Raw genomic sequence first — 22,124 nt, forward strand, 5'->3', positions numbered from 1 at the left:
TTGAATCTTTATTTTGAACATGTTGAAAAAGTACAACAACATAGAATTCAAAGAGACAAATAAACAAAGCAAAACAAAAGGAAAAACGAGCAACCACAACTACAAATAACTTTCATGTTCAAAAAGGAGCAGGAAGAAGCATAAGCTTATTTAGTCCCACCCCTTTTCCACTATGTTGTAATCAATAGACTACAGAATACCTCCTTGCAATTACATTATATGTTATGTGTAATTTGTTTTAATTTATTTATTAATTTTTATATATATATATATATATATATATATATATATATATATACATACGTATATACACATACACACATATACACATTTTCAATAACCCCAGTAACACCTCAAAGGATACACAACCTACAGATATATATACCCATACCAACATACCCGTGCACCCGCACACACATGAAAATATTGGACAAGAATACCCTATCAAATCTCTACCTCCTCCCTGTACCCTGTAAAAACCATATCCTTAAACCGCTTTTTAAACTGCGCCATGCTCGAACATTGCTTCATATCTTTACTTAGTCTGTTCCACAGCTTCCACACATATAGAGATGCAAAAACTTTTTAATGTTGTACGGATACAAGGATGTTTTAAATTTAATTCCCCCCTCAAATTGTATCCCTGTTCCCTTTTAGAAAACAGTTTTAGAATATTGTCAGGAAGCAGGTTATTCATTGCTTTATACATAATTTGTGCAGTGACAAAATGAACCAGATCTGTGAATTTTAGAATTTTTGATTTTAAGAATCGTGCAAGGTTCTCCAGAAAAGTGTCTGTTTGTATTCATTTCATGAATGCATGCATACATATAAAGACACCTTCACAAGCAGAAATACCTGCAAAAGTCTAGAAGGTGTTTCTGTATACAGCAGGATGCTTTAAAGCTGAGAGGTAAATTTTTTGACTTACAACCCCATAAAACACTTAAAATATATCATAGATACATGCATACATGCAATGTGCTACTTTGTGTCTGTGTCTGTGTGTGCGCACCAAAACGTACAATTATTTGTGTGTCAAGGTATTATATATAGATGGCTTTTTAGTCTGTTATTTGTTCACACTTACACAACAGTGGAATTTTGAGTAGCAGACATACAACTCATAGGCTAACATTTAAACAGCATCCTATTTTTAATTCTTTTTTTCTGTTTCCTTTAATTTATTCATTCATTTATTTGCAATGGAGATGCCACAATTTTGTGGTGGTGGCCAGGCTGAGGCTCGAATTTAATTTACGGTGGCACAAAAATCAGTGTCTTGTTCAGTTTTCATTCTGAATAGCACAGAGCTGTAGGCTATATTGTCACTATTTTGGTCACTCACTTTTTCATCAGCTCACACAGCCAACAGTGAGTGAATACATGCATTAAAAATGCATCACTATGAGTTTTTCACTTCTTTTAATTTTTAAAAAAAAATTATGTTAATCAAAATGAAAGCAACGCTAAACATGTAACATCTGTTGTGGGGCACACACATGCACACATACAGTAGCATATTGCATGTGCAGCATATTCTGAGTGAACATTTAGCTGACAAGAAATGTTGGCATACTACATCTACTGTAACTGTAACAACATACAGATATTGCAGTTTCTGTTCAGCTGTTTAGTTTTGTTTGGAAAATAATAAGCATTTAAAGTAATTCATTCCTTTCCATTTTTATGTCAAAACATACATTTAACAGTTGTCCCATTATTGCTACAGAGCAATGAATCTGAACTTTAAACCTGTTGTACAAAAATTACTTTGTATTTGTCCAATGACATCCATCCTTTGTTCTGTAAAACCTGCCTAGCACATGCTAAAGTCATTACTGTCTCTGCTTGAAAAGATGCTCATGCTGTAAGCATTATGCCAGTGCTTCTGCTGCAGGAGGAAATCTGGCCTGACGCCTCTTCTGTAACTCAACCTGTTCGGTGAGCTGACAGTGCCGGCAGTCATTAGCCTAATCACATTCAAATTATTCACTAGGAGACACTAATTTATCAGAAAGTGTTGGGGAACCGAGAAGAGAGGCAGCAAAGAGGTTTTAAAAAGAAAAAGTGTCAGTGTGAAGATGATATATCCACTGAAAAAGACTAGTATTGCTAGCAGATGATGTGCTATGCTTCCAAATGCCGGTTATGACAAACAAGTTTGTAGTGAACTGATACCTCAGTCACACAAACTCTGGCACTGGAGATATGTGGGTTTGGAGGATGAGAGCTGCAGATTCATAGTGCTCGAGGGGCTAAGTTGTGACTAAATCAGTTTGTCTTACATCCAGTCAGTGCGGCAGAGATGGCCAAGTTGCTGAAAGCATTCCTGATGTCTTTGCAAGTGTTCGTTTGTATTTTCTTGCATGCTTGACTTTTGTTTTCATGCACATATTTAGATGCATATGTAGGCATATCCATATACATTTTTGCATTTGTTTTTTTTTATGTATGCATCACTTTCTGCTGCAGACGGTCACACATGTTAGTTTGTGGAAGGACTATTTTTTATGTCTTTGTGTGTGTGTGTGTGTGTGTGTGTGTGTGTGTTGATGAGCAGCCTTTAGGGTCCATTATACTTGTGACAGCCCCACAGCAGGAACAGCCAGCCATATAACTTATGTAAGCAGTTTAAAGCTAAATTGAATCCACAACTTATGAATTATTAAACTTATTACACCTCTGTGAAGATCTCTAGACTCTGAGACACAACAACAATGGCCTCCTTTTAACTGTTACTGCTGGGAAGAGAACTGATTTCTAAGCATTTCCAGTGGGACAGCACTGCATATTTGAAATTGTTAGAAGGCAGGAAATTGTGTCATGTATGGAAATTGTTAGAGGATATCACTTTACATATTGCTGAACTGTTTCTTGTAAAGACATCAAATGGTCGATAAGGGTAAAACTACAAGCTATATATAAAAGCTTCGCTTTAAATATGCTACCATGGATTTTTAAAATATTTTTATGTTGTGTGGCAATATTGATTTTTGTAATTGTGCTTTACATAAATGCAAGTGACACATTAATTAAGGTTAAAGATACAATGAAGTTTTATGCAATAAAATTTAATTCACCAATTTGTTTAAAGGCCAAAACCTTGACAGTGAAGGAGTTATGCATATGTTGAATAAACAACATAAACATTGTAACTAATTATGATATTTAGACACAGTAAAAGGATAGATAGGCAAGCTCAAAAACAGACAATCACATTAAAAAAACATCAACTCATATGCTGACCTAACCTTTCTGCTCTTTCATGGTGTAAACTGAATGAGCCATTAGTCAACTGTGCAAAGCACCAGACCAATGTATAGATTTTAATTCTTTTAAATATGAATGGAGTTTCTGCGCTCACAGGTGTACACTTGTAGTGATTAAAAATGTGTACTTATATCCTTCTACCTCACATGTGTATCTGTTCCTACTTGGCACTATTTTTAGTCCTGTCAGTATCAGGGAAGGTAGATGTCACAGTAAACTCGCTACCACACAGGAAGACACTAGCAGCAATGCAGCAATGTGGCAACTAGAGATCATAGAATGTCAATAAATTCAGGAACATGTAGTGACAACAGCAAAAAAACAAGAAAAAATGTGTTGATCCTGGTGGAATTGAATATAGATTACCTTCTGAGCTGTCTGAACATGATGTTACTTTTGCCTCTGATGATTAAAATAAAACTTACAGCACTTACTCTGACCCCTAGCATTAGACCTGCCCAGTGTGAAGACTGACAACATACAGGGATTTCTTGACACATTAGTAAAATATGTTAGTAAATTAGTAAAATATAGAAAGCAAATGCCGTGTTAATTTTGGCTGTTAAAGTAATATGTCACACAATCGGCCAGCTAACTTTTGCAGTTCCTTTGGTACTGTTACAAATCTTTTTTAAGTGCTTACTCTGCTAATGGTAGTAAGCTGATTTAAAATGTTGCTCTGGAACAGCATTACAAATATGCATTTATTTTGGAAGATTAGCTAAGACATTTATGTTTAAGCTGTAGCATAATTGTCCCTGGTTTTAATGCAACTTCTGAATTAGAGTAACTGGGAAGTGCTTTATGAATTGTTAAACCTATCCCATCCCTCTGATGGAGCAGAGGTTGTAAAGTAGGACACATCCTCTCCCTTCAGAGTCACAACAACAACAACAAGCTCAGCTCTGCTGTCGCAGCTGCTGTCAAACTAAGTTAAAGAGTGTGGGTTAGCAAAATACTTAATATCCTTAATATATCATAGATGAGTCCTTAAAATATGTGCATTAATATAATTGTACTCAATAATAGATTCAAAAGGAAAAGCAGATTTATAGTAAACAAATTAATGATTCCTTACACAAAAGCTCTATATTCGTTCTATGGTAGAAAAGAAAAGAGCAGCTTCGATTTATTTGCATTATTGTGTCATACTAGTGCCAAAAGGACATTATGATGCATCAAATACATATATTCAGTGATATTTAGTTATATCTGCAATAATATCTGGGGTTTTTTTGCCCCTCTTTGTTCTTCTTCATAAAAAGCAGAAAGACAGTCCTGAACAATTCATGCAGAGCCAAATTAATTTTGCAGATATGTAGAAAAAAGAAAAGTTGCAGTCACGCTGTCAGCGGGTGGTTCACTTGTAGATAGAGCACATTGACACCACCTACAGGCAGAATTACTATTATCTTTGTTAGCTAGACAGGAATTACAACTGGAAACTGCGGCTGTGCAACTGGTTCATTTTCATGATCACGTCATTGATATTGTATTCAAAAAGCACTTTCTTTATTGGCAGAACCTCCCAATTAAAGGAAAGTGGTTACTGCAAGTATGTAGACAGGCAGGCATTGTGACATTTAATTTAAGTTTGTATACAAGATTCCCTCCTGTGCTTTTAATTTAGCAACAATAAAGCACAGCTTTAGAAAGCTGTGGTGATCTGAGCAGAAGAAAAAATAAAATATTAAATGTCTTCTAGATATTTGCCAGAAAGTCTCTGCCACAGACTATAAAGCAGGACATCTGTTCCCCCAAATGTGACATATAGTGTTGGCCTCTGTTTCATTGTCCAACCTGGCAGGAGACTTCCTTCAACAGCTCTTCTGGGTATTTGCCAATGTGTCAACCTACTTAAAATTAGTTAAAGTGACAGTGTGTAGGTAACTGGAAAATCTCCCTTGCGTGTAATCTTCACACAGTAGTGTGCAAAACTGATGCAACTGCAGTTGTGGTAAGGAGATTACAAATGTGGGGTGTTTTTTTTTTCCCAACATTTTACACAGCATTTCTTTAAAAAAAAACAAACTCTTACAAGGGAGAAAATTCCCTCGAAGAAGCATTTAGAGAACATTTGCAGCTCTAAAGGCAGGAAGGCCAACTGTGTTTGCATCTGTTCAGTTGGGGCATGAAACCCCTTTGATCCTTGAGGAAAAAAAGATTGATAGAAGTAACAGATGCAGTGCTGCAGGCTTGTCTTTACATTCTCAGTCATGGATTAGCTATCAGAAATTTTTGTTGTACCTCTCAGAATCATCATCAGATATGCTCAGACCAGTGTCAACTGAAACTGGGAGCAGAAACCATTACTCTACAATACCATCACTGACAAGCAATACAATTTGTGAAAGCTGTGTACATGTGTGAATGAGAGTGTGAATGAAATGATATATCCGAATAACAAAGTCCAAATCAAAAACAAAAGAGCTTTATGATCATCTCATGGTCATCATAAACTACTGTGCAGGGGTATTATTATTATGTTGCTACAAATTTCATATATTCAGTATCACATGCGAGAAGTTTGGGAGGACACCACAGTCAGTTAAGATATGAAATGTGCTTCCTGTGTTGAAAGTGAGCTAAAAAGGTGCCGACAGTGTTAGCATGATTGCTTTGCTAAATAGGTCTTTAGGTGTATGCTTACAGTATATAAGCACTGTTAATAAATGGCATTTTTTAGTCTTTTATGTAGTTATTCATTTGTGGTTTCCTTCAGTATTTGTGTTGAGGACTTTCTGTTGAGTCAGATAGCCATACGTACAGTACACCCCAAGCAAACCTGATAATTCATCCTCGGGTTTGTATAAACTAATCATTTTTGCCTTGTCACAATCAAAATATTGAAGCTTTAACTGTTCCAAAATAAATTTAAAAATACTAAAGTTCAATTATGTGTCTCTTTTCTCTTTAGATGATGGACCATATGGGAAAACTAAGGATATCTCTGGACCAGAGCATACCATGGCCTCAAGAAGACACAGCATACCTGGTAAGTGCCCAACACCAACAACCACACTACCTACATACCTATAAATTTCTATGTATGTGTAATTTTCTGTCTGTAACTTTCTCTCTCGTTCTCTGTCTGTGTTTTTTAAGGTAAATCCTGAAAATTCTGTTTAAAGGGGTGTAGCAAGTAGCCAATGCTGTTTTTTAAAAAAAAAATGTATTTCTTGGAAATTACCAATGGTCACAATTAAACTTAAAGAAGAAAGCTTTCTAAGTATTTGTTGCCTGCTTTTCTAGAAAGCATTTATATCTGAGTCATGACTAACCAAAGTGATCCAAAACTACACATTTAGTTGAGCTGATGACTCATACTGATTTTTTTTTTCCCCTTAATTTTTTAGCTGTTTTATAACCTCCTCATTATTGATGATTACCCAACAATACACTATAATTTACAACATGAATGAAAAACTGTAATTTATGGCTCATCAAAGGTTGAGAGCCTTTCTTCAGTTATATTTTCATCATCTTTTCATTAACTTCTTCTAGGCTTAAGGAATCTTTAAAAAAGAATTGTTTTCTGCTTGTTTCCCCGTGAATTTTTAAATAGGTCTATTATTATTATTATTCTGTGCTATGTATCTTTGACTTCTTCCTGATCATCTTTTAGGTCACATTTTTATCAATTTGTACATAAGTCAGCTACATTCTTAGAACTTAGGTCACTTTGCTTGCTTTAAAAATTAAGATTTTTTTTAATTTTTATTTTAATTTTAAAATCATTGTTATTATTATTGTATTTTAAGTGTTTCTGTTTATCTCATCATTATTACATGTACAATAATATTCCTCCCATTTCTCTGTAGTACATCAATCATTCTACAAGTTTTCTTTTGTGAAGTATAAAAATCATTCTACAAGATCAAAACTTTATGAATTCCAACATACTCAGTTCTGCACCTCTGCAGAAAAAAAATAATAATTTAGTGATGGATTCACTTCAGAAAATGTTCACATCATCCAGACTACATTTGGAAAAGCGCTGCTTTTATGCAAATGTGAATAGCACAAGGACTAATGAATGAATGAGTGCCTTGCTGCTGATAATGTGCATGTCCCTGTATATGCTGCGTAATGCCTATCAGAGATAACTGTGGTGTGAAGCACTTCACTGATCCTGAGTGTTGCCTGAGGGATGTACCTAATCTAGCCATCTATCACACAAAAGCTTTATCTCATCTGCTTGTGTGTTGATGTGTTTGTGTGTATGGGAATGCTTCTGTACGCTCGTGGTCTATGTAAATGGTAATGATACAAACAGACAAATGGGAAGGCAACTCCATGTCATGACAGCTCTGGGGTTTTAGTTTACTTATTACTTCGGTAAAGGCTTACTCATCTTCCAAGATTCCCCTGGCTGTTTTGAACCAAATTCCTTAGCCTTTTCATGAACCTAGAAAGTCTTACATTTTTCTTACTTGTGCCATTTTTTTTTATCAATAATAATTACTCCCATCATGACTTAACCAAACTCAATCGGCCTTATATGTTTTAGAATACCGAAAAAAATCACACAACTTCAACTCACTCTAAAAATAGTGTTTTAATAAGTGTTAGAATTTTGATGTAATTCTCATGAATGATGTGTTTCTTTGGTTCATGGAGTAGTCTATTGAGGGGTTTAGGGAATATTGCATTAAGTAGTTCTTCTGCATTACACAGTTCTTTTGTCTTCATGTTGAAAGAGTCAGAGTGGTCCACCAATCCTTGATCCTTGTTATCACAAGTTCCTTTCAGTGGATTCATTAGAGTTTTAACTGTACATAACAGCTATTTCAAAGTTAATGAAAGTACATTATTGGTCAAGAAAATGTAGTATATTGTGGACAGTTTTTTCAAATAATTATACTTACTAAATTGTTTGTTTGTTTGCTTGTTTGCTTGTTGATTTGTTTGTTTGTTTAAAAAGGACAGTTAGAGTTGCAGATTCTGTAAAATATAACTTTTTAGCAGCAAAGTATATTAGGTGCAGTGTTGATTACTTTTGTTAATTTCTCAGCTGGAAGAGAAAATTGATTCAAACTTCTGTTTTCTGCTGGTGTACTTTAACCTTTAACGACCTTTTCATCCCTGCCAGGAACTCTTCAAGTGGAGTGACAACAAGAGACAAAGGGCACTCCTAATTATCATTATCTCATTCTTATCTTGTCTGAAATTCACATTATGTTATTCATATTATGTAGTCATTTCAGCTCTTTTAAGCCAACACAAGATCAGTGTCTCACTCAAGGACAAACAGGAACAATTGTCTTTGTTTTTTTTTATCTTTTAGAAACTATTAAAGCTTTAATCCAGGAATTGGAATGAATGAACAGACACTAACCACTTATTCCTCTCCTGTATTTTGTATGTTTGAGTGTGGCTACATATGTCTGTGTACACATCCCTGTGTGTATATTGGTATGTCCTTCCCTCTGCCTGTATTGTGTGTGTATCGTTTTTATGTGTGTGTGTGTGTTTGGTTAGAAGCTCTGCGGGGGGTGACTATGGTGGAGCTGGTGAAGAAAGAAGGCAGCACACTGGGCCTCACCATCTCAGGAGGAACTGATAAGGATGGAAAACCACGTGTATCAAACTTACGACCTGGAGGACTGGCAGCCAGGTGAGTGAAACACAGTCAACCTCGAAGATGAGGATGAATACATAGATTCAGACTGTCTTGATATTCAGCAATATTCTGTACCATAAATGGGTCATTTAATAAAAGGAAAAAGAAACATGTGGTTAAAGCCTTTCTCATTTGTGCAAGCCTTTACATGCTTTTGTCCCTTCTTTATGCAGGAGTGACCAGTTAAATGTTGGGGACTACATCAAATCCGTGAATGGGATCAATCTGACCAAACTGCGGCACGAAGAGATAATCAGCTTATTGAAAAATGTAGGAGAGAGGGTTCTGCTGGAGGTGGAGTATGAACTGCCCCCCACAGGTATGTATTTGTTCAGCTAGGCTGGTTGTTTCTACATGATTTTTAAAGTCGTTAAGATATGAGTTAGTGATGTCAGTAAGGTCCTATCCAATATCACATTAGAAATTGCCGGTTACTGGAATGAATACTGTAACTCTGAATAGAAGAGTAAATGTAAATGACAGCTAGGTACACACAAAACTCGCACCAAGGTCTCACTATGTATAGTATATACTACTTCTTCATTGATACTGAACATTGGCGCTAGATATTGATACATTTGTTTACTTGCCAAGAGACAGCTCCTTCATTCATTTAAATGATTAAACTCTTGGCACAGTGTCCTGTCTTTACTGTACTTATCAATCATAGGGATTTACTGATAGTCATTTTATAGCTTTAGATTATTTAACGTTATAAAACTTTGTCCTGTGTCATCTGAACAATATTTATTCTGCTGGATCTATTACACTTGTCTATTTTATTGTATCTACAGCACATGCTGAGGAAACACACACAGGGAAAATAATTTCATTTGAACATGTCCATCCTATAAAAAAACTAAATGAAAAGATTCCCACAAAAAGACAAGCTATCATTTAAATTGGTTAGAAAAGTAAAAAGGATACTTTTCCTCTTCAACTCCTCTCTAAACAGCACAATACAAACCAAGGATCTTCTTACAAGAAAGCAGTGCCAAACGTTGCACTACCAATGGGCCCTGCAGACTCGCAAGAGGCCTGCTCAACTATACTCACAGTGCAGCACACAATGTGACATTACCCAATTAAAAACAAAGTCTACATGAAGATATATAGATGATACAAATGAGGGGGTTTTAATATTTAAAAGGAAAAATGCTCTATGGGAATGGCATTTAACTAGATTATTTTTAATATGCTAAGAAGACAACTTTTCACCTTTCATTTTTCAACCAAATTGAGCCGTATGTTGTATTTTGAAAAGCTACGGCTAGGTGAATAGATTTGCCTCAGAAAACAACACTGATGGATGTTTGAACCTTCAACATCTCTCTTCAAAACATTATTTTCATTTTAGGATATTTAATTTTACGATAGTGTAGTTTTTAAGTATAGAAATTTAAGGGAATCCTGAATTGACACTCAAATACTACGCATAGTTTAATACAGGAGTGTTTTTGTTTTGTTTTGTAGTGTTGTAATTGAAGAGCATTCAAGTAATTATTATTGTTTAATTGGTCTACATTAAATATCAGTGCTCTAATGTCATGATGTAAACTTCAGGTTATGCTGATACATTTTAATTGTGCCGGATTAATCCCTCAATTCTCTCTTTCTTTCTCTCTCTCTGTGTTTCTGTGTGTCTTTACTCAAAGCACCAGACAGCACCTCAGGGGTTATATCAAAGACAATTGACATCTGTTTGCACAAAGAAGGGAACAGTTTTGGTTTCGTCATGAGAGGTATCTGTCACTTAAAGAAAGCCCATTACTGTATGTTTTTTATGGTTATGCACTTAGTTAGGAGTAACATCTTACTGAAATGGTGTCATCTACACTACATTGAACTGTGGCAATATATTGTACAGTAGCTGTTCCCATATTTATTAGAAATGAATTTTGTCTATGCTTAATAAATATAGGAATAAATTAGTTAATCATACTACTCATTCTACTGAGAGGAATATTTTTGAACTCTTGTGATGGTTCTAGTTTGGCAGTGTTTCTCTACTTTGTTAATGATAACCTCCTAGGACCTGGCATCCACATATGTGGACATCACATTTTGGGTTGTCTAGACCAAAATATCCACTTATGAGGACATTATACTGGCACTGTTCTATCGAAATTTAAAGCAAATGTCCCCATTTGTGGATCTCATTTTTCTCAGAAACAAAAATGAGGTAAAAAAAAAATCACGTAATTCTCTGTTCTTACATTCATCAGGTCCCAATCAGCTCAAATAGCAAAGAGAAATTAAAAATGCATGCCATGAAAGAGTTCGGGTCTTAAGAGGTTAAAGGAATATCACTTTTGTGCTAAAAGGAAAAAATGAAAGACAACATCACTCCCCTTGCTTTGTTTTTGTTGGTTCATCTAAATTTGTATTTAAAGATCTGAAGTTTACATTTTATTATTAGATTTTCTCAACAAATGATACCTTAAAAGCATTTTAGGATAAGGATAAAACTACCTCCTGGCTGCAACGCTGTGTCACATTTTTATTTACTGCAATGTAGATAAATAAATAAGTAAAACATAAGCTAATGTGGTATTTCTTTGTAATGTGTCTCCAGAATTTAGTGTAAACAGCTTTGCCCTGCTCCTCTTACAGGCGGTACCCATGAGGACTGGCACAAATCACGCCCTTTAGTGGTCACCTATGTCAGGCCAGGAGGCCCTGCAGACAGGTACTGAATGCATGATTAAACAAGCATAACTGGCACACATGTAGGTGATGAGTTAAAGGAAAAAGCTGAACCTTTTGTGTTACAGCAAGTGCTCCAGTGAGCATGGTTTGGGTTTGCAGTGTCACTGCAAGCCAATACACTTGGTCTAATTGATGATACCTTTCTATCCTGATAGCAGTGGTTTCTTCAAGGATGGTATAGCCCCTATTCAGCCTGAGGGGTCACTGAATGGCTTAATAAGTATAAAAATATATGAAATGCATTCTATGGTCTCTGTAGGCACTTGCTTTAAAGTCAGTTGAGCACCTATGGGAGACTTTATGCTGTCTCGTTAGACAGTGTTCTCCAATACCTACAAAACACACCAAATAACAGAATATCCTTTCTGAGAACAGTATCTTATCCCTCAGACAGAATTACAAGGAAGGTGCATTTAAACTGGCGGTGCATAATGGTGGAAGAACTCATTAAGACCAGCCATGTTGGATTTTCGCTTATTCCCTTAATGCATTTGCATTCACACATATGCATCAATATGTGTAAATGCAAATACTCCAGCACAGTTACACTGACATATCTAAACAAACATAAGAAAACACATGCAGTGAGACCCAGAAATAGAGATTATTTAGTCTTTTTGGAAGGTGAAAAGGGCAATGTCTTCCCATAAAAATAATGTCTGGGAGAAATAAAAGCCAGACAAGAAGTGGCCTCCATTGAGTGTAAACTAACAGCAGCACAGCTCAACCCATTCCCGTCGGGAGTCTGGGAGATTTGTCTGTGCCTTCATGCGAATAGACCCCAAGGATAATGGTGTCATTTCCAGTGACCCTCACTGGTATGTCGACAGTTATGTGTTACTCATAGCTGCAATGGCATGAATCATCGTATCCCTTTAATGTTGTCATCATGTGTCTGTCTCAGGCTTGATGTTTAAGTCATAATACATGACATTTTCATATAAATGTCAGCTTTGCTACTGTTGCTACTCTCACACAGTAATAATTAAACCATCTAGAAATGGTGTAAATAATATTGTTTTAGAAATAAAACAAATTTCCATATTTAAAATGGATATAGATATAGATATACAGATATCCATAACTGTGATGGCCAAAGAAAGTCCACCATTTATAGAAAGTCAGACCTCATATATTCTGGTGGAGGTTTGTTTGTGAAGTTTTCTTTCAAACCATTTTTAAAGTTAAAAGCACAAAAGTCATTAAAAAAGACAAAAGAAAAGCAGTTTGGTTTTTCACTCAGTGCTTCAAAGGACTTCAGTTCAACGAATGGATTGAATGTGAAAATTATGTGATTACAAGTGAATCACTGAGCTTTAAGAGTGATCTGCTGTCACCCACCATCATTAAAACACAAAAGAGAAATGCCATTTATTTCACAATAAGGAGCACTGAGCCTGTTTTAGAGGTTTGCAATAAAGCAATATCTTACATCTGTTTGTCACACATCAACACTAGCATTAGGCAAACTTCAGCACCCAAAATTTCCAATTTTGAAGAACATGATTGACTCAGCTGTCCCTGATCAACAAAACATTGGAATATAACCTTCTTCTCTGATCACTTAGCAGCTGCAATCATTTCCTCCTAGAAATTCGAACTGTAAGTTGCTATTTTTATTCTGACAGGTCCTGTTTTGAGATTGCTCTGCAGCAATATTTAAAGCAGATGCAAAAGTGCCAAAATACTAAGCTTGAGTACTTAATGCCTCATCTTTCTACTGATTAAGACATTTTACGCTTTCGTTTGATTCATAAGGGCTTGATTGTGGCTGTAAATCCATCTTAGATTTGTCAAAGCGACTGCCGACCCACCAGATATATAATGATGTTGCCAAATTGGTCATTTGTATATACAGAAGTGTAAACCTTCACCAAATAATCACACATTACACAGCCTTACAGACTGACTGAACCTTCACTAGTTCACAGACAGAACTGGCAGACCAGGACAAAGATTAAAGATTAAATTCTTACTATTGAGTTATTTCACCCTGAAGCTCATCTAATACCGTTCTAAAGAAAATCATCTTCAAAATGTGGGTCAGTCCTGGGGAAACGAATGAGATATTCATGCTGTTTTATATCCCATTTATATGCCAATTGGAAAAAAAAAACTTAATCCACAGCACCATACAGTCCCAGGAGTGTCTACATTTTTAGAATTACCCAGTGGGAATTAAACTGCCTTCTCTGAAAGTGTTAGAGATCCATGGTGTTTTTTTACAGGACCACAAAGAAACTGCTTTCACTTCATTGTCAGATGCAGATAGAAAGATACCCTGCAGGTCTAAAAACAGGTGAAATATCAGTCAAGTTCTAAAAGCTTATTTGTTTCAATCAACATATGGTAGAACCTTTAAATTTTAAATTCCCTGAAATTTTCCCAGAATCACCTGTCGGTATTGTACCTTTTCATGTGCTTATCCGACACCCTGTATGTACTACGTATGTTATTCTGCACCAATATTCAAAACCAATGAAAAATGTGTAAATCTGTCAAGAAATACTCCTGTCACATGGAGTAATTCCTGCCACAATAGAGCCTTTGGGTTATAGCTTAGCTTGCATCATGTTGAAAAGCTTCAGGGCAATCAGCATCCTGTTTGAAGACATCTGGCTGGTATGATTACAGCTCAGTGTTACTCACACTCTGACATCAGCATAAAGCATCTATCAGTGCTCTAATGCGGCGCGCTGCATTAAAAATTCAAAATGTTAAATATCCATTTTTGTGGAAGTAAAAAATTGCCTGAACAGTCCTCCTGAGTGTCTCTAAAAACACAGAGGATCTGTCTGTAAAAGTGTTTTTTGTTTGTTTGTTTTTTGTTGTTGTTGTTTTTTTAACCAGGCACTGAAAACAGACCAACATTTTAAATGCTGAAGACATTTCATGCTGTTTCCATGTGTGTCCTCGATTTGAAATGAAGGTGAATTTTTACTGCAAGTCTCAGACAGATAAGAGGAGAGAAAAGAGGATGATGAGATCACAAGACAGTATTGTGGAAGTGAAAGTTGGGAGAAGAAAGAGGCTTGGATCTAGCCGGACAGAAAGGAAATGAGCAAGATGAAGAACTAAGATGTTAAAAGAAGAAACAGGGCTGAGTGGAAGGAATGAAGAACACAGAATATGTTAGGAAAAAAAGGGAAGGTTTGGCATTTGATATTTTGTCATTTTTAACAGACATTATATGCTTGCTTTTGCAATATTTTCCTAGCCGCACAAAATAGGCAAATCTGAAGTCAATGATTGAAATATGATGGTAAAAGAAATAGTGAAGAAGGACAATAAACTGTTGATGTGTTGAAATGAAACACGCTACAGTTTTCTGGAAGGAAGAAAGCTGGAACTAAATGCAAATTCTAATTTCCAATCCCTGTCTCCTGTAATCACTGTATCAATGTCATTTTTTTTTTTTTGGATGTGTGTGTGTGTCTACGTGCAGAGAAGGTACCCTGCGCCCTGGCGATCGTCTCCTCAGTGTGGATGGTGTGCCACTACACAACGCAAACCACAGCGATGCCCTCAGCATGTTGGCTCAATGTGGCCAGGAAGCCCTGTTCCAAATTGAGTACGATGTAACTATCATGGGTGAGTCCACACGTAGACACACAGACATATGCAAAAAAAAAAAAAAAGCAGACAGAGAGAGACACAAATTAAAGCTTGCGGCAAAATTTCTTTCTTCTCAAATGCCAGTGAAATTAAAAAATGTTTTTGGGGGGTTGATTCTTTTGTTGTGATTGCTGTTGATGTGTTGGCATTTTCTGCCGCCTCAGGCTAACGTCTGCCTTTTTTTCTGGGTAAAACAGCTCAGTTTAACTTGCCCGAAAAGCACTGCAAAGAATCCCCTGCTAATCATGTCTGGTTATGTTTTGAAGGACATATATGCTCTTAAACTTTTTCACTGTGCTATTCTTGGTGAAGCAGATATTTAAAGGTATTTGTACTTTGCTAGATTACTCTAAGATCATTTTAAGACTGTAAGAAACAGCAAGCAGTAAAAGGTCAAATTATTAAAATAACTTCATTCTTTCCCGTTCAGACACACTGGCAAATGCATCTGGTCCACTGTTAGTGGAAATAGCCAAGTCTCCAGGAGCAACACTAGGCATCACGCTGACATCGGCCAATCATCAAAACAAACAGGTCATTGTCATCGACCGGGTTAAACCTGGCAGCGTGGTGGACAGGTATGTGTCTACATGCTACTCATTCTCCAGGCATTCTCAGTTTTTGAAACCCACTGATGTCTTACAGACCCACAGGAAGTGTCCTTTGGTGTGAGAGCTGTGATGCACTAGACAGTGAAATTAGTGCAACCAGCCTCAGTCTAACTTATCATATGTAAGAGAACCCTTGGTGTCACGTTTAAACATGCTGGCTAATTGTAATTTTTTACTAAACAGAGTTAATATTCTTAGAAACACAACTAGCACGTATGTGTTTGCATACATGCCAGTTGTAGTTTTGCCTAGATTTACCCTTTAAGTTCTGAGTGAATTTTGTTCTGTTATCTGTCAAACTACAACAGATGATGAAAGAAGCTCTGAGATGCTTTCAGATATTAAGACAACATTGTAGCACAGTACAGTTTAATACCACAGTAAGTACTTCATGGACAGTTTTCACTCTGCAGAACTGTTTCCTCATTTTGTCTGTCTGTCTGGTTGGTTTGTTTGATGCAAACTTACCATTAAAAGAATATTATGTATTGAAATGCTATAAAAATTATTTGCTTGAGAACAGGGCTAGTGCACAATAATATATAGTTTACACTTTTGCAAACATCTGTCAGCTGTATATTTCTCTTTTGTTGAAAAATGGTTGACTTTATAGTTTCTCCTTCAAGATTTAATTTGATTCTGCTGTTGGATTACAGATTTGCAGTGGTTACATTTATGTTTACAGCATATCTTCTCTGTGCAAGAAAGACACAGATAAACACACATAGACTGTGTCCAACCTTATAACTTACACAGACAGCAGAAGACGGGATATTGCTTTCAGCTCCAGTCTACCTCTAAAATATACATGAAGCACTTGAACTCTGTGTCAGTGCTGAAATGAGCACTAAAATAACCTCAGTCAACAGGACAAGTTGACTGCAGAGGTCTATGCTCTGCCACTATTCATTCCCACATGATTGCAAAGTCAGTTTGTAAAATCTAACCCCTGTGTGAAGAGCAGCGATATCATTCTGACCAGCACTGCAGCATGCCGTTGTGAGCTAAGCAGATTAATGTGGGTAGCTTATATACTGTTGGCAAAAGAACAAAAACAAAAAGCTTTTCTGAAACAGAATGGAAGCTATTTGTGTTCTGTTTATTTATCCAGTGTATTGTGGTGATAACATTTTGTGCTTATTCTCTCTTTGTCTCTTTTGTATTAGATGTGGAGCACTGCATGCTGGGGATCACCTGCTGTCTATAGATGGGACATCAACAGAGCACTGTACGGTTCTGGAGGCAACACAATTAATAGCAAGCACAACAGAACTGGTTAAATTAGAAATTCTTCCCTCGCATCAAACGAGGCTAACTGGAAAACAGCATGACACAGGTGAGTGTAACAGCTAGGACCACCAGATTCACAGTAAACTCTTTGGTTATTTTATTAATCAAAGTTTTACAGTTTTATCTGTCAATATTTTATCTGTCATCGGGGTAAAATTAAAACAAAAAAGCCACTGGTAATTATGGAACAACCTTGTTAAATCATGATGAATCAACTCTGTTTGCGGGCTCAAGCCTCTACTATGATGGCTGATGCTGCCATGCCTGCTGCATTGCTCTTATTTGAATAGGTACACTGAAAAAAAGGCTATGTTGGATTTACTTAATTCAATAGTGGACATTGGTTGCACACAAGTATTTTGCTTTGGCAGAAATTTAAACAACTGAGTTAAATCAGCACAACTTATTCATATTCAGTAAACCTGTGCATTTTGTGTTGATAAAACACGACTGAAACATGTTTAGATGAAGTAAGTTGAGCTCTTGGAATATTTTAATCCTTCACAATTTTGTCATTTTATTTCAACACTATTCAGTAACTTTTGCCCCAATACTACTTGGTCACTTAAATACCACATGTTGTCTTCATATTACATAATGTTTAACAAAGTCTAGAGTCTGGCTAAGATAAAAATTTGAATGGATCTACAACAACTACCATCCTCCTATCTTTAGATGAGTTGCAACATAACCCTGACACAGCTCACCAGTCTATTACACAGAGACAAACAACCATTTGCACTCACATTCACGGGTAATTTAGAATCACCAGTTAACCCTAACTCTAATGACTGCATGACTTTTAACTGTGGGAGGAAATCAGAATACCCAGAGAGAAACCACTGCAAACTAGCCAGACTGCAGATTTGAACCCAGGACCTTCTTGCTGTGAGGCAACAGCACTAATCACCATGCCACGCTTAACAAAAGTAGGAAAGCTATGATTTCAAGGCTTGATACTGAATTTTCTGTACGTTTTTTTCCTTGACAGGTTAAACCACAAGAAATAGCGATAGCATACACATAGTGTGTGTGTAGTTGTCTGCCTCTTATACCTCCACTGATTTTCCTGCAGTTTGAAATCTCGTGCGATCTTGTGAATTTCTTGAGTCCAGCAACTAACCACCCTTACTAGATTGTATCATGTCATCTCAACAAGAACAAATTAAGCTGTTGAATTTCATACAGATCCTACATGATTTAATTACGTTCAAGATAGAAACATGAAATTTTTGTGTTCAAATTACAAGATACACTTTTTTAATGTAACAACCTCCCAATTTAATTTTTTCGGTATACCGAAAAAAGTAGAGGCGGCTGCTTGACTTGACTGAGATGGATGCCTTCCTCAAACCACGATCCAAAGCGCGCGAGACTGAAATCCCGTGCGGTGTCGCGAGATTTAACATTGCTATATTATTGACTTACTTCACTCAAACATGACATGAACAATTTAATCTACCATCTCTGCATATCATGTAGTTTCTACACTATATAGTTACACTTAACTTTAAAGCACGAGGCAATTGTGTTAAATACACGCAAGATGCTTACATAAATCCAAGAGATGGCCAATCCCTTTTTTTCAGTGTATGACTCCTAAAATTGTTAAATTGTCTTTCTACCCATGTACAGCTTTGTTCATCACTCTTCATGTGTAGTATACCTTTTGAGCCAGAGTTTCAGAATCACATAATAATTATATTTATTTATTTATTTTCAAATTCACTTGCTTTGTTTTTTTTTTGTTGCATACATGTTTATGAAATTAAACTGAAATTTTTTTGCCAGAGCTTGTTATACTAACATTTAACAGCAGGAAACATAGTTAGATGGCAGTATTTGTAATATTTAGCATGACAAATGCTAATTATTGAAGAACAATGACCAACTGTGTATTTAATTCCTGGTCAGCTCTGATTTGGCAACTATTAAGTCGGATTCCAAAATAAAAGCAGAGTAAAAACCACCAAGGAGAGTTTGTTTAGTCTTTGCCACAATTAAGTCACCCCATGCATATTTAGCAAATCCGAGTGGCAAAAAAAAAAAAAAATCCCATTCATTCCGGTGTCTTTCAGCCTCTTTTTTTAAATACAACTCCACTTGAGGGATAATTTGGCTGTAATGGCAACTTTGTTCCTAATTAGCTCACCCATAGCCAAGTGATGGCTTCTCATCTGTGACAGAATTAGTGCCAATGGATTTAGAGGGGAAATCCTGATTCCAGTAACTAGTTTTTTTTATAATATGTTCATATGTTAATGCTTGCAGCTGAGGCTGCTTAAGTATGACAAGTGTACACATCACACTCACACAATGAATATTGTGAATAAATAGAAAGTCATCACAGTCAACATGATCCTCTACTTGTAGACGCTGTATAGTTTTATTTTGTTTTTCCCCAAAACCTTTTTAAAAAAAAATCTTTTTTGTTAGAAGAAAATCTTTAATGTGTTTCGGTCGATTAGAGATTCCCAGGAGAGGATGACAGAGACGGGATTAAAGCAACGGCTTTAAGACGGAGAGGAAAAACTAGATATTCTAGACTTGAACTAAACTAAAACCTTTCTATTAGTCTATTTTCAATAGAAATTTTTGTGTGTTGGAAGATCGCTCTCAGCATGAAAACAGCAGAAAAAGTGAATGCTGAAAAGAGAAATGGCACATGAATGAGAAATAGAGTGACAGGTAGTGTAAAGGCAAGATGGGATTTAATTAAAGTCATTACACCTCTCTTCCAGCTGTCAAAAACTGCTTACAGCTGGCAACCTCCTCCTATCCCTTGTCCTTTTCCTCTCCTCTCTTCTCTACTATTAATCTCCGCCTTTGACTTCTCTTATTCGCTACACGTACCTCATCTCAGAAATGTTCATCTCCTTCCATTTTGAAATTATTTTCTAGTGTTCCTCTTCGCTCTTTTTCTCTTTTACAGTTCTGTTGTGTTCTGGTATTATTTTAAAGTGACAAAAAGACAAATTTTTAATAACATTCTTGGAGTCACACGTGTGAACACAGCACACACAAACACACTTATTCACTCAAAAGGTCACCATCTCATCTCATTTGTCTGCAAGAAGCTAAATTTATTCTTTCCTTCTTCTAATCACAGTTTTGTGACCGCCCTTGTGTGTACATGTGTGCATTTGTGTGTGTGTTAGGAAATGAACACAGCTCATTAGGATACTGATGGCCTTGCAGCAGACCTTAAAGCCAGCTTGCAGCTGCCTTATTAATAGACACTCTGATTAAAGGTTTTGCAGTTGTGTGTGTGAGTTATGTTTCAGTCGGTTTTCTTGCCACATAGATTACGTTTGGTGAATCTAGACACAAATGTGTCTTAGAATGTTCTCATGTTTTGTGTATCTTCTCATAATATATCATGTGTAAATGAGCATAAGTGTGAATTCAAAGTGGCTTTGTTATGTGTCTGCTGTCTGTGGGCATTTACAGTGTGTGTTACTGCTGCCGTTCCTTGTCAGGAGGCCCGTTTCTCCGGTGTGTTTCACTGGACATAATGACTTCATTTTTACCCAAGGAGGATTAGATGAAAAAATGTTTCCTCATTTCACGGATCTCACCCCGAGGTTGCCCAACACTTCCGCTCCTCACACGTCCTGCCATCAGAGTAGTTTAGATAAGAGGCCTCACACGTCGAGGAAACAAAAGCTCAGCTGGATGGCTGTGGCAGCACAGAGTAGCTTCGGATAAACTTCAGAGTTTAGATACACGAGCGTAAAGGGGAATTACACACAAAGCTGTGTAGATTGTCAGGTTGTCAGCCGCGATTGTATCATTAAGTTCTCAGTGGGAGTTTCCTCAAAAGAGTTTTTCCCCCAAAACTGAAGAAATGCACATTTTTAGCAGATAACACAGTCAACTCATTTTTTTTCTTTCTCCATAGTGTAATGGGTAACCCATTCACTTGACAAGCAAATAGTCACTGATTCTCTTCCCGACACAACTTGTCTTTGTGGCTGCGACAGGAAGGGCATCTGGCATCTGATTCTGCCAAATCAAACATGTGGAGCCACCTGTTGTGGTCACCACTTGTGACAAAGGGAGCAGCTGAATGTAGCTTAGAGCCACTTTTTCATGGACCTAATTAAGTGACAATGAAATTAGTTTGGATTAAATGCAATACAGTAAGGTATTGAATTATATTTTCTCTTATATAATAGGTATTTTTGGAAATATGTTCACCTGATTGGTTGGCATGTGCGTGTTAATAACCCGAAAAGTTTTATATCTCTTTTAATCACAGTTCAGATGAAATTTGTTGTAGAGATTAACTGATAAATGAATGAATCAAGCTGAACAGTAATGTGATCACTGCCTTAAATACTCACAGCCCACTTTGCTGGGTACATCTGTTGAAGTGCTTATTAACGCAAATATCTAATCAACCAAACAGCAACTGAATGCTTTGAGGGATATAGACGTAGCCAAGACAACCTGCTGAAGTTCAAAGCAGGCTTCAGAATGTGACAGAAAGGTGATTTAAGTGATTGTGAATATGACATAGTTGTCAGTGCCAAACGGTGCCTGCTCCTAGTATTTCAGAAACTACAGATCACCTGGGATTTTCACAGACAAACATATATAGGGTTTAAGTGGATAGTGAGAAAATTTGCTGGTGACATTTGAACTACTATGTGCAGTGGTGACCCGAGTGGCTATGATGTAGGGTCGTTTTGCCCCTGGTAGGGTCAAAGCAAATTGGTCCAGGGTGAGCGGCAAGGTGAGGTGAGAGTTACAAGATCTCTGTGAAGAAAACACTGAGGTCTAACGACACATCAATCAGTATCAACCTAAAAGATTCAATCCATTCAGAAAAAGTAGATAATGCGCAGCTAACTAGCTAAACAGCAAGCAGTTAGAATGGTTTTAATATGAAAAATATACAGATACTGTCTGTGACAGCCCATGGCAATCAAAATTACATGAAGTTCATGGGATGTGTGCTCTGTGTGATCATATTTGGATGAGACACAGGGCAAGACAAG

The 22,124-nt window shown here is 36.6% G+C and overlaps 1 protein-coding gene across 10 annotated transcripts in view; it reads left to right on the top strand.

Moving 5' to 3' along the window:
• Positions 1–22,124, top strand: part of LOC100691544 (glutamate receptor-interacting protein 2) — a 245,317-nt gene that overhangs the window by 183,240 nt on the left and 39,953 nt on the right. For 5 of the 10 annotated variants that reach the window (XM_025907173.1, XM_019359146.2, XM_019359149.2 and 2 more), the window contains exons 2-9: positions 6,191–6,268; positions 8,755–8,890; positions 9,070–9,215; positions 10,552–10,638; positions 11,510–11,585; positions 15,051–15,196; positions 15,651–15,798; positions 16,998–17,167. In XM_025907173.1, the coding sequence (XP_025762958.1) occupies positions 6,191–6,268; positions 8,755–8,890; positions 9,070–9,215; positions 10,552–10,638; positions 11,510–11,585; positions 15,051–15,196; positions 15,651–15,798; positions 16,998–17,167 (987 nt within the window). The remainder of the gene's footprint in view (positions 1–6,190; positions 6,269–8,754; positions 8,891–9,069; positions 9,216–10,551; positions 10,639–11,509; positions 11,586–15,050; positions 15,197–15,650; positions 15,799–16,997; positions 17,168–22,124) is intronic. The other 5 variants (XM_025907176.1, XM_019359147.2, XM_025907175.1 and 2 more) reach the window with 1 other exon arrangement.

The sequence above is a fragment of the Oreochromis niloticus genome, linkage group LG5 (genome assembly GCF_001858045.2).
Source record: "Oreochromis niloticus isolate F11D_XX linkage group LG5, O_niloticus_UMD_NMBU, whole genome shotgun sequence".
In the NCBI taxonomy this organism is placed as follows: domain Eukaryota; kingdom Metazoa; phylum Chordata; class Actinopteri; order Cichliformes; family Cichlidae; genus Oreochromis; species Oreochromis niloticus.